Raw genomic sequence first — 14,401 nt, 5'->3', positions numbered from 1 at the left:
AAATATAATCATGTCCGAAAGTTGAGAAGATGGCAAGCTGGGAATGTGACACTGGCGTTGATTGAACGAAGACTTCGCGGTGGCTCTGATGATGACCAAATAAGACTCCGTGTTGTCCTGCAAAACCGGGAGCGTTAGTGCTAGGCCAAGAAGAGGTCCTCGATGTTGACCCTCCGACCACGCTCAAGTCAGTATTCGGCTCGGTAGAATGGAATAGTAGAAGTGAATATTAGCAAAAAGTATGTAGAACAATGAAGCCTCACGTACCTCCGTCTGTGGATGGAGACCCTCTTATATAGTGTCATTATAACATCTGTACAAGCATCCCAAAACACGTGCACATTTTCTAAAATATCCTAGAAAAAGACAAGTCAAAAATGTCCCTGACATCTTTTCTTAAGCGAACACGCAAATATTCGATATGATATGCTAAAAGCTTCCAAAGTATAATTTATATGTTGGGCATGCTCTGTTGTTGGCGGTACAAACTTTCAAAAGAGTACGATAAAATATGTAAGTGAGTCCCACTATTGGCCGACTGGAAGCTGCTTGGCAGGGACATCCCATCTCGGTCGTATTGATCAGAGCTATTGGCATGTCCTTCACCCGACTTTTCTGTTATCGGAGAGCTACTTTTTGTTCGACCAGACATGCTATCCGATCGACAGGGATGGTGGGATGGAAAATTTACTATTTGTTTCTTAACTCCAGTCGCAAGTTTTTAGAGGATGGTCGTTCAGACAATCACATTCGACCGACATTTAACGCTCGTTCAACCAACTTTGCCTGATATGTAAGCCTGTTCGACCAACTTCACCTAATTCATGGTCTTGGGCCTTTAACTATTTTAACTTTGACCTTCACGTCAACTATTCTTCTCTATTTTGACTCATTTTTAATGGACCCCTCTTGATAAGTATATCATTTATTCAATCTTAGTAACCCAATACTCTGAGAAGTTTTGTTTTTATAAAAAATTAAGAGATTAAAGTTACCAAATTTTAGAAAAAATAATTGAAATACCGCATGTTTTAGTTATTTCCATAGTTGATGGTTTTAAAATCTACGAGTATGCCCTCAAGGCATAATATAGGTAATGGGTACATGATATTTTTAACATAATGTATATATTTATATATATCTCTCTTTATATTCGTGAGATCGATATTAAAAAAGTCATTAATGTAACGGATCTATATTAAAAAAAATCTCTAGGTATTTTCACAATTGTTAAACTTTGGGAGCATTTTAGGGGAAAAAGAAATTTTCCGATAAATTTCTAATTTTAGGAAATTATTGCATACCCTCATTTTCCATCCACTCGATCCGTCGATCCATCCGAGAACGAAAGGAGGCGGCGGCGGCGATCGGATCTCGCCTCCTTGGATGGCTGACCCGGCGGCGCTTGGCGCCCAGTACGTGCAGCAGTTTCTCAGCGCCGCCCTATCGCAGCGCGGTCCGGCGGCGCTCCCGTACGCCGAGGACGGCAAGTGGCTGATTCGCCAGCACCTGATGGCGCTCACCGGGGCCTTCGCATCTCTTCGCCCCCGCGCCGCCAGCTTCACTCACGACGACGGACGCTCCTCATACCTCCTCCAGGCTGAGGGCACCATCCCCATCGTCTACCGCGGCACCACCTACAACCTCCCCGCCTCTGTCTGGCTCCTCGAACAGTACCCTCGCCGTCCCCCTTCCGTCTTCCTCACCCCGACCTCGGACATGCTTGTCAAGCCCGGTCACCGCCTCGTCGATCCCTCTGGCCTCGTTCGCGCCGCGGCTGTTCCGTACCTCGCTTCATGGGTCTACCCATCGTCCAACCTCGTCGACCTTGTCCGCTCCCTTTCACACCTCTTCGGCCTCGACCCTCCTCTCTACTCCCACCCCGCGGCTGCTCTCCCTCAAAATCAATCTCCTCCTAACACACGGCATCCTTTTCCCTCCTCATCCAATCCATCTCCGGCTCGAATCTACTCCTCTCTGCCGTCGCCATACGGTGGTGGTCGGTTCCCTCCCTCACCACAGACCCAGATTGCGTCGCATCCGATTGAGGACCCAGCGGATGTCTTCCGACGGAACGCCATCTCTAAAATTGTGGAGAATGTACACAGAGATGCAGCCAGCCTGCGTAGGTCGCAGGAGTCCGAGATGGAACCTCTCCTTTCTCTCCAGGCGGAGCTGCGGATTAGACGGGAAGAACTCTCTCGCGGGGTCCGCGAGATGGTTGGGGAGAAGGAAGGTCTGGAGCAGCAGCTGCAGCTCGTGCTTATGAACACCGACGTTCTTGAAGGATGGGTGAGGGAGACCGAGGCTAGCAGTAGAAAAGTGGACGCATTAAATGTCGACAATGTGTTTGAACCGATGGATGCACTATCAAGACAGATACTGGAGCTCACGGCAGCTGACTTGGCGTTGGAGGACACGATCTACTCACTGGACAAGGCAGTGCAAGAGGGGGCAATCACGTCCGAGTCATATCTGAAGAGTGTGAGGACATTGTGCAGGGAGCAGTTCTTCCACAGGGCAACCTTGGCCAAGGCCCGTGCTGTTCAGGTGCAAGCTCAAGTTACAAAAATGGCACCGAGGGTTCCACTATATGCTTCCTAGGATGGAGGTTAGTCGTGATCTTGTATCATAAAAGTTGATATTTTTGCTTCTATTTGCTATTTTTCTGATTGGGTATTTGCTATATAATACATAAACTCTTATCACCGAAATAAGTTAGCCTAAACAGCTGGTCTACGTCTTCATCCATCTGAACTCTCCAAACTCTCATCTTGAAATCAGGAAATTTTTGTTCCTATTTGTATGTTACATACGAAATGGAAATGAGATTGTTTGAAAGGAAGGTTTCGATTGTATTTTGTGAGGTCTGGCTTACTTTTGGGAGCTCCAGCTTATTTTACGCAATTTTTCTCATTGAAGTTAGATATATCTTATCAATTTGTTTTTATATGACAAAAGGCGATTCGCCTTCCCCCAACACTTCTACCAATCCGTCCTTAAGTTAACACAGAGGAGGTAAATCACGAGTGACTACTACCTATTAGTGCATGTGGCTAAGACATTGGGGAAGACATGGTCAGACGTGCTGAGTTTTGACCTCAAGATCTCATGTGGCAATACCCTATGTCTCAACCACCGTACCACCCCGAGGGGTATTTTTAGATAAATGGTCATGTTCCTATTCATGTTCTGATTTTTGTTTATGATGATGTTCTCCTTCTGATGCTCAGAGTCTTATAGTCTTATTGGCAGACACAATTGGTTTATTGGCGAGTTCAATCTTTTGGAAAACAGAGTGTTGTGTAGTTATATGGATTTCTGTGGTAAACAGATCATTTTTGACAATGGATGAGAAATCTAACTGATTGATGAAACAATCTATAAAAACATATTGCGGGTCACATTTTATCATCTCCCTTGACTTTTGCTGTGACTTTCTTCACACTGCTGCAAAACTTTTGATTTGGCTGATAAGTCAGCTAAGATGATGTTTAAGTTAGGTGATTTGAATGATTCAATCATACTCGAACAATAATTCAATTCTACGGAATTGGCATCTTGGGATTCAGATCACATTTTTTGAATTCTTGCTTCAGATTAAATCCTGACGATTTCAATTTTCGATGTCTTTCTTTCCATAAACATTTTTGTCATCATACCAAAACTTCACAAGTATTATTTCTCTCTATGGTGTAGGGAGTTATTGAACATAATGTCACCATCATATCTATCAAACGCAATCACATTTTTCATTTCTTCATCAATATTAATTCATGCTTCATTGGTCTATAATTGTTACAAGGGACTAATAATTCTAGAAGTCCATGGTTTAAAAGAGAGCTTATTAGCTCGAGGCTTCTATAATCCAATTCAATGTCAAGCTTGGCTCATGTACAACTTTCTAAATCTTAGTCCACCCTTATCTCACAATATTGTGGTCTCTTGTTGGTAAGGGATTTTTCCTACTCTGTTGATTTTTCAATTTTGCATTAAGATTTCAGTTGGATATATACTAGATCATTTATTTTATCCACATAGTATGACCTTTTTTGTATGATAGGTAAACAATCTCAAAAAAAACAAAAGAGAAGCTAAATTTACTCTTCAAGGCCTAAGCTATGACCTTTCATTTGGTTCAAATTGAATCATTTAAATTTAGATTTATTTTCTTGGTTATTCTTTTGGATGAGCAGAGCTATAGAAGTAATGGCATTATTAAAACACTGATTTCTCCAGTTCAGTTTGATTTGACAAAGAAATCAAACCTGGATTTAATTTGGTATATATGCTTCTGGAAATTATATTAAGCTCTTCTCGTAGTACACCTGAAGCTAAACTGAATAAAAAACTTTTCTGTTCAGTTTTTTTTTCTGTCTTTGGTAACATATCCCTCAAAAACTCAAGTTACTTCACTGAGATTGATTGTGATACCCACTTTATAAAATAAATAGATGTTGATGAAAATAATATTAAAACTTTCCTACTTGTAGACGTTGGCATTACAATTGTCTTTCCTATATCATTCTTGATCTTTCTCATTTTACTGATTTCTTCAAGAAAAAACTTTTCTGTTCAGTTTTTTTTTTTCTGTCTTTGGTAACATATCCCTCAAAAACTCAAGTTACTTCACTGAGATTGATTGTGATACCCACTTTATAAAATAAATAGATGTTGATGAAAATAATATTAAAACTTTCCTACTTGTAGACGTTGGCATTACAATTGTCTTTCCTATATCATTCTTGATCTTTCTCATTTTACTGATTTCTTCAAGCATTAATCAATGGCAACACACGAGGTCATTTACTTATATTTTGTTGCTTCACATTCATTTCCATAAGAACTTCTAGATTTTCCGAAGCAGTATTTCCCATTTATAGCACACATTCTTATTAGACTCCATTTATATGTATTCATCAATGGCATTAAAAAAACTTCAGTGGTGTGAGCATTGATGCATGAAAATTATGAATTTGAAGCTTTAGCCATTCATGCCTTGTGCTGTATTTTTCATAGTTGCTGCCATATGAGGTCGTGGGGTTAAAATTCAGCACGTACGAGCATATCTTCTCTCATATCGTGGCCGCTTGTACTAATGATTAATAGTCGTCCGTGATTTATTTTTGTTGTGTTGGCCTAGAAATGGGTTAATAAAGGTGTTAGAAGTGAACGAATCATCTTTTACCACATGTTTTTTTCATCTTCCATCAATTCTCTGTTTTCATTATCTGCTCCTGAATCTTGATAGGACTTTACATGAAGTTTGATTGGATTCTTAGAATGGTACAGATATTGATTTCTAGTGTTGGATCAGCTAAATAATATTATATTATATGCTCCTTTTCTTTCAGTCCAATTTATTTTTTGCTAGAACTTTATAAAATCTTAGGATTTATATATTTTTAATATGAATTAGGTTAGATAGATTTAATAGCATATTGAACTATATACTTATATTCATTCAAATAATATTAATATAATAGCATATTATAATAAGAGATGAATTTTTTTAGCTTGTACTTATTTTACTGAATCATTACATTCATGTATCATAATGATAATAATATAATTAAGAGAATAATAATGTCATGTTATTTATTATTATATTTCATTTCTGTTCTTTTTTATGTTATCACATTTCATCCTGGCTTCCAAATATAAGTGCAATATTTTAAAATACTATAATAATGAATTAAAATTAGAGTAAAAAATAAGTAAATGCTTATTATTATTTGTATGGAACTCACAACATTTGACTATTATAATCGCATTGAGTAGTGCTTTTTATTATGTAAATTTATGCTAATTTCCTCATAAAATGGGCAGTTTAGTAAGTTAGTAAATGATTTCTCTCATTTGAGGTCAGTTAAAAGTCTAGAAAGTTTGTGTCATTTTAACGTAATCTCTCTCGTCCCCAGGTTTCGTGTGCGGCGCTATCCTACCAGCGTATAGATTCTCTCTTCTAGGTCATAAGTCTAAAAGTAGGGTTTATTATGGATCCTGAGGAACTTACAATGCGTGTTAATTTGTGGAAGGTCTCATTCATCAGCTTGAAAGAATGAGTTATTCTATTGGCGAATGTGGCGAATTTGGGGCTACGGCTCAGCATTTGATTAGAATAGATTAAATCGAACAAATTATAAATTGAATAAATCAGTTTTTGTATAACCAACTAAATCAATCGATCGAAATTTTTTATGAAAATCGAATAAATTGAAATGATTAAATATCAGTTAATTCTATTTTTTATCAAATTAATTGAATTAATCAAAATTTAAAAATTAAATTAATTAAATTTAAATTTTATTTAATTAATTATATTTTTAAATAAAACATAATCAAATTAATGCCCTTATTCAATTTCATTGAATTACAAATTTTAAAATTAAATCGAATTAATCAAAAATCAAATCATTTTTTTAAAATAAAAATTGTATTAATCAAATTGAATTTTTAAATTCGATCGATTCGATTAATTTAGTTTTACTGAATTTTTTGTTCATCCATATCTAAGATAACGTTGGGTTTTTAATTTGGTGGGGAATGTATTATCTCTAAAGTGGTGAATAGAGAAACCTCTAGAGCTCAGATGTCTAGGATATTTTAGACGAAAAAGCATATTAATATTGAGATTGTTGGAGAGAATCTTTTCCTTTTAAAATTAGCCTCACTTATCGATCAACGACATGCTATGTTTGATGGGCCTTGGTCTTTCATCAAAGATCTCCTCATCTTCAAGACACTCATGGATAGGGATGATAATTTTTTCTGTGAGTATCCGAGTTCGGATACCTATGGGGAAAATCTAAAATGGGGTGGGTTCAGGAAAACATTATCGAGTTTGGGTTTAGGGATCAACAGACTGGGACGGATATAGGGATGCTATTCTCATCCCCAAACTTGCCCCCAATATCCCTAATAATAATAATTATTATTATTAAAACAATCCCTAGGGACGGGGATTTTAATTCTCAGGAACGGGGATCCTCTCCATACCCGCCCCATTGTCATCTCTGTGACGAGGATGGGGACGGGGATGGGGGTTTAATCCCTGTGGGTTCGGAAATAGGGATTCCTCAATTAGGAGAGATGGGGATGTGAACAGGGATGAGGACGAACATTTACTTTGGGGACGGGGATGAGGACAACAAACTCGTCCCCACCATATTGTCATTCATATCCATATATTTGCAACAACCATTAGATATGACTTTCTATGAAATTCCCCTCTGGGTTCAATGTCATAATCTTCCCCTTGCATTTATGCATTCGACTATCCTCCACCAGGTAGGCTCGTCGATTGGGAAGGTGATTGCAATTGACTCAGGAGAAGATGGGAGGTGGTTGGGGAAATATGCTAGAATTCGAGTGGCAACATATATCTATCAACCGATGAAGCAAGAGATATAGTTATGCCAAAAGATTCATCGGAAGCAGTGTGCATCATTTTGCTTTACAAATGCCTTCCAAATTTTTGTCACTCATGTGGGAGGCTAGGCCATGTACTCAGAGATTGTGGGGACACAAGAGATTAAGGTATGAACCACCATTTGGGAATTGGATTAGAGCTTCTCTGATTGACGATGATAGGAAGAACCTCTCCTTCAAAGGCAATAGATTGAATCAAAATGGCTCCCCTAAACATCAATCTCAAGAGGACGCCACAGGAATAGTTGAGACGTTGGCTTTAATACTACCTCCAGTTGCTAGGACCGGGTTTACATCTTCTTGAGCAAATAGTGTTGGATTGAGTCACACGTGTGAGGAGGGTGAATCACGTGGTTTTGAAAACTTGTTCTTTTTGAATTTTAAAAGATGAGTATGCAACGAAAAACTAAGTAAGAAAACGAATACAATAAAACACGATCGGTTTTACTTGGTTCGGAGTCTTAGCGACTCCTACTCCAAGACCTAGGTCCCGCGAACCTATCAATAGGTAATCCACTAAAATACCTCTTCTGGTACCACCGAAAGAGGGGATTGAGTACAAAGAAGATATGTAAAGTGTAACATGCTACACTTCCCTTTTTCAGTAATTAAGTACAAGGAAATAACTTCGTTACTGACACGTAGGGATCGAAGTAAAAAATGCTCGTGTGTCAGTGTCGGTCTATCGATCGCGATCAAAAGTCTTCGGAGCAATAATCAGGCGCAGCAGCTTTACAGCAGAATCACAACAGGAAGTTGGAGCATTTGGAATCTCAAATGGACACGCAATAGCTTGTATATCAGTTGTGTATTGATGTTTGATCAAGACTGTCTTATAAAGGGCATGGAAAATGCATTCTATAGCCATTGAAGGTGCCTTCAACATGGTAAATTTGATCCTAACTTCACTGTGCCTTATATGTGATGGGGTCCAAAAGTTATTACTTGGAAGGCGCCTTTAAGCCATTGAAGGCGCCTTTCATGAACAGTATGAATGCGCCTTTGGGTACTGTTCATCCGAAGATTTTTGCTCCTTTTGCCCTGCAAGTTGTGTTAGTCCAAATCTAAAACATCTAATCTGTAAAACAAAGTTAACACAGTGATAATGAGAAGTAGTAATTAGCTCCTGTTCTCCCAGGACCAAGAACTTACCAAGGTCTCAAATTAGGGATCTAAAATGGGCCTAACCTGGACTGACACCTACTGTCCCTCAATCGGGACGCATCCTTATCGAGTCACTCTCCTCTAGCGACTTACGTTTACTTACCTGCTAAACATCTGGTCCTTCAAACCTGTTTGGACTTTCTCTGGCCTTGCTTAGTATCTGACCAAGTTGATCTACTAAGAATTGCCTACAACACTAAGTTAGCACCGTAGATATAAAATGGTAAAGACAAAACAGTGTTAGCATTATTAATAATTCGCTGGTCCAATCGACCACATATTACTTAGGGTTGTCTTCCCTAAGGATGTCCAGCTTCACTCACTAGGACTTCCATTGTCTGGCTTCACTCACCAGGACTTCCACCACCTAACACTTCAATCACTATGGCCCGACTTCACTCACTAGGACTTCCAATACTTAACTTCACTCACTAGGGTCCGGTTTCACTCACCAGGACTTTCACTACCTAATTTCACTCACTAGGGTCCGGCTTCATTTACCAGGACTTCCACTACCTAGCTTTACTCACCAGAGCTCGACTTCACTCACCAGGATTTTCACTACCTAGCTTCACTCACTAGGGCCTGCTTCACTCATCAAGACTTCCCCTTACCTAACCTCCAGTTAGGACTAGTCACTCAGTAAACTTCTCATTTTCATATCCTTTGGTTAGGACTTACCCTTTCTAGTCATCTAGTCTTGATAAGACTTTTCTCTTCCAAACATTAAGTCATGTTTGGATCAACCCTTGGTTAAACTGATCAAATTAAGCTATATTGTCAAACATCGAAACCCTAGAGGTCGATTACACCAACAATCTCCCCCTTTTTGATATTTGGCAATTTTCTTATATTAAGCTTGGGTCTTTAAGGGTTAATTCTCAAAATTTGAGAGATTTCGAAAAGTTTGAGATTAGAAATATTCTTAACTTTTCTAACTTAAGATCACCCTCCCCCTTTGACACGCATCAAAAAGACATAACATGAAGGCTATTCTCCATTAGGTTTTGCACCAACAATAATATTTGGAAGACATAAGTAAGTGTTTCAAAAACATAATTAAGATGTAATTTTCCAGAGTAGTTGTTAAAGGGGACTTTCAAAATAATTTTTTAAGGTGATGTTGTAGACTAATTTTTAAAGTTGGTTTTTAAGTTAATTTTTTAAGCAACTTTTGACATTCAATTTTCAAAACATTTTTGAAAAGAAAAATTTTTTCTAGTATTTTTAAATGATACGTTGCACACAATTTTCAAACATAAAATTTTATAAGAATTTTATAAAATACTTTTCAAGGTGTTTTTAAAGAAATATTCCAAATAATGTTATGAACCAAGAGTTTTGCAAAAGAGTATTTCTTAAAAGATTTTCAAAGTAATTTTAAATGGATTTTCACATATTTGTAAAATTGATTTTTGAAATAATTTTAAAAATTATGTTTAAATTTTCAATCAGGACTCCCCTCAACTTGACACACCCTTAGGAATCCTTGTTAACTATAGGGGAAACTTCCTATGTGTCTAGAGGGTTGGATCTAAATTAAAAGAATATTTAAACTATATTTAGAATATTTTTTTAAAACGATATTTCAGAATAATTTCAAATGTTTGAAAGAAAAATATTTTTCAAATATTCTTGTTAAAGACTTTTAAAAGTTATATTTAAAAATAAATTTTCATAAGGATTTAAAAATATTATGTTGATTAAATTTATCTTTCAAATGAATCTCCCCCTTAATCTGAAATTTTCTTAGAAAACCCTTATTAACCACCTATGTGTCTCGGGTCTACAAGTTTATGGTTGACTTTAAAAGATCAAGTCACTAAGTGTTGATCAACAATCATTTTAAAGAGTGTATACTAATTGTAATCATGACTCAATCTTCATTTCCTAGCATCTCAACCATTCTAGATTTTCAAACATGATAATCTTGCATGTTTAGAGAGATGCTTAATATGTATTATCTAAGGTAAACATAATTTGATTTTTTTTATTTTTAAATTCTAACTTAAATAATTTAAAATTAATCATGAATTTGATTAATTAACGTCTTGAATCATTAATTAATCACAGATTATTTAGTTATTTTGAATTTAAAAATAAAATTTTAGATTAATCTTGAGTTGTATTTAAGTCAAGTCTAATATTATTTTCATATTAACTTATTAATTAATAGATCAGATGTTAATGTATTAAGTTAAGATTGAGTTAATAATTGAACTTCTGATTAACTTACTAAATATAATTTAATCCTAATTTAAATTAACAAATAAGTTACAATTATTTTTGGATTAATAGTAAATATTGAATTAATTTTATTCAGTTGATTAATTTATACTAGTATTGATTTGATTAATTGATCAGAATAATTAAAATTCATATTATTAAATGAATTATTAAATTATGATTAACTAATTAAAATTTAAGTTAATTGATTGTTACATGAATTTAGATAAATTGATAAAATTTGAAATGATTAACTAAAATAAACACTTATTGAAGTTCAAATTTAATTTATATTTGAATTTATCTAATTAAGTTTAAGTCTTAATTTTTAAGTTTTAAGTTGATTAAGTTTTAGTTGATTATTTGTTGAATCAAGATTTATGTTTAAGTTAATTAAATTAATTAAAGTTTATGATTTCATTAAAGTTTTTAAAAAATAAAAAATAAATTTTAAAACAATTTTAAAATATTTTTAAAAGGATTTTAAAAGTAATTTTTTAAAGATTTTTAAAATAAATTTAAAAATATTTTTAAAATAAATTTAAAAATATTTTTAAAATAATTTTAAAAATATTTTTAAAAGGATTTTTAAAAGTAATTTTTAAAATGATTTTTAAAAGGATTTTTAAACGTAAATTTTAAAATAATTTCTAAAAGGATTTTTAAAATAATTTCTAAAAAGATTTTTAAAATATTTTTAAAGTAATTCAATTTTGATTTTAGGATTAAATTAAATTAATAATTTAATTTACTATAATTTAATTTTTGGTTAATTTTAATTTAATTTATTTTAATTGAATTGAATTTAATTAATTTATAATTTAAATTTGAATTTGAATTTAAATTAAATCTTTAGTCATCTCACCCGATATATATTTTCAATCAGGGAATCGTATAATAATGTGAGATGGATTAGGTTGAATTTCAGGGTTGAGTTTAACTATGCGTTAGATTTAAGTTTAGCTTTGGGTTCAATAAATAGACATTATTTAGATTTCTCTAACCTACTATCATTCAAAATTTCACCAGTACCATTGATTAAGTTAAATTTTTATCCCTTTTTAGCTTAGTCCTAATTACTCATTCAGGCAAGTTTATTAATTTTGGAGGTGCCAACTAGTTTGGAACCTCCCCATGAATATATTCTTGGGTTTTACGTTTTGGATTTGTGTCGATTTTATTTTATTTTTATTAATTAGTTTCATAATTAAAAAATAATTGATTATAACTTTGTTGGTGAAGTTTAAGTTTTAAATTTGATTTAGACTTGTAACTTAAGTCTAAATTTTATATGTTGATAAAGTCATTAATAATTTTTTTTTAGTTTATTAAGTTAATCTTTCAAAAACTTATTTTATTTTTATACCCATCTAACATTTGAAGATAAATTTTTAAACTTGATGACTTTAGTTAACTTTATTAGTTAAATTGTTTGAGTTAATTGATTTGTTTAAGTGAGCAAGCATATCTAATTCTTGGGGATAGTCTAAACTTGAGCAATAGTGGTTGTCTAAGTTATTAACATGTGTAGAAAAAAAAAATATGATTTTCAGGTACTGTAAACTTACTAACTTTTGCTCTCCCTGAATCCATGGGTCTTCTTTCTTGGTATTGATGTTTGTAGTGACCCATCTGTCTGCACTTGAAACATTGGATGTGCTCCTTCCCTTTCTGGACTTTTGATATTGATTTCTACTTTGCCTCCGGTTATGTAGTTTGAGTCTTATAAGTAGGACACTTACTTTTATAATGTCCTCTTTCACTGCACTTAAAGCATGTTATATAATATTTAACTTTTAAATTTACAAATTTACCTTTTGAATCCTTGTTAGGATTCTCCTCCTTGTCCACCATCATTTTAGAGTCGGATTCTGACTTTTGTTCTTACTCTAATTTAGATCCTTTTACCTCCTCCTTTGCTATTAATGTCATGAAGCTAGTTTGGTATAATTCTCCTAAGTCCGATTCTGAGGATGACTCTGGAGATTCAGATTCAAATCCAAGCTCGAGTTTGACTCGATCTTCTAGTTGTGACACATCCTCATGATGTTCGTTTAGCCAGGTCCAAAAGTCGTAGGCATATTTGAAATCTCTGATTCTGCACACAATTTTATTAGGCAACAACTCTAAAATAAAGTTTATTATCTTTTGGTTTGTTTCTGAATTTTGAGTGGTTCTTTTCAATGCTATTCCACAGTCGAAGTCGCCCATCATGATGAAGCATTCCATTTGCATCCTCCACAGATTGTATTCATGCCTCATGTACATCTCATATGGAGGTGATTTTTTGACATTTTGCCTGAGCGTCTCTTGTGCTCCATTTCAAATATCTTGTAAAAAAATTAGAAGGAATGCCCCAAGATTAGGTCTTGGATTAGTAGAGTATGAAGTAAAAAAAAAGGAAATATTGATAACTCGAGTGATGTTGCACCAACTTTGAGTAAAAACTGAATGAAGAAAAGTTATTTGAAGAGGCAAACTTTTACCGATTCAAATAGAATGCGAAAAAATTGAAATCCAAAGAAAATAAAATAATTCCCCCTCGCTTGATTGGTGGTTACACCAATTTAGAGCAGAACTTCGCTTTGATACCACTTATTGGATCGAGTCGTACGTGAGAGGGGAGTGAATCACGTGGTTTTGAAAACTTATTCTTTTTGAATTTAAAAAAAATGAGTACGCAGCAGAAAACTAAGTAAAAAAAACGAACACAATAAAACATGGTCAGTTTTACTTGGTTTGAAGCCTTCGGCGACTCCTACTCCAAGACCCAGGTCCCGCGAACCTATCGATGGGTAATCTATTAAAATACCTCTTCCGGTATCTACGAAAAAGAGGATCGAGTACAAAGAAAATAGGCAAAGTGTAACACGCTATACTTCCCTTTTTCAATAATTAAGTATAAGGAAATAACTTCGTTACCGACATATAGGGATTGAAGTGAAAAATGCTCATGTGTCAGCGTCGGTCTACCGGTCGCGATCGGAAGCTTCGGAACAACAATCGGGCGCAACATCTTTGCAGTAGAGTCACAGTAGGAAATTGGAGCAGTTGGAACCTCAAATGGACGCACAGTAGCTCGTATATCAGTTGTGTATTGATACTTGGTGAAGACTGGCTTATAAAGTGCATGGAAGGTGCCTTCCATAGCCATTTAAGGTGCCTTCAACATGGTGAATCTGATCCCGACTTCGTTGTGCCTTACCTGTGACGGGGTCCAAAATTTATCCATTGGAAGGCGCCTTCAAGCCAGTGAAGGCGCCTTCAATGAACAGTGCGAAGGTACCTTCCAATGCTTGAAGGCATCTTCAAATACTGTTCATCCTCAAGCAGCCTTCCTCCTTATCTTCTCTCCCTCGTACCTCCACATTCGTCCTTATCATCCGCAGGTGTACTTTTCCACAGCACCTCATCCTTTGAATGCACTGAGCTTGTCGACTCCTTTCCCGTGTCATCCTTCTTGCTAGCTGTGTCTTCCGCTCGACTCTATGTGTTCCTAAGTTCTTGCACACTTAGACACAATATTCAAATATAGACAGGATCTAACTTAACCTGGTTGATCATATCAAAAATTAACCCA

General features: G+C 35.2%; 1 protein-coding gene across 1 annotated transcript; it reads left to right on the top strand.

Moving 5' to 3' along the window:
- Nucleotides 1-1,306: 1,306 nt before the first annotated feature.
- On the top strand, nucleotides 1,307-6,045 carry LOC122038133 (protein ELC-like). The gene is made up of 2 exons (XM_042597742.1): nucleotides 1,307-2,611; nucleotides 5,922-6,045. Exon 1 carries the CDS (start codon nucleotides 1,387-1,389, stop codon nucleotides 2,602-2,604), a length of 1,218 nt encoding a protein of 405 aa, XP_042453676.1. The 5' UTR covers nucleotides 1,307-1,386; the 3' UTR covers nucleotides 2,605-2,611; nucleotides 5,922-6,045.
- The last annotated feature ends 8,356 nt before the right edge of the window (nucleotides 6,046-14,401 follow it).

Source organism: Zingiber officinale, chromosome 1A (assembly GCF_018446385.1).
Source record: "Zingiber officinale cultivar Zhangliang chromosome 1A, Zo_v1.1, whole genome shotgun sequence".
NCBI lineage: Eukaryota > Viridiplantae > Streptophyta > Magnoliopsida > Zingiberales > Zingiberaceae > Zingiber > Zingiber officinale.
The sequence above is the reverse complement of the archived record's forward strand: the minus strand, read 5'-3'. Positions and strand labels throughout refer to the sequence as shown.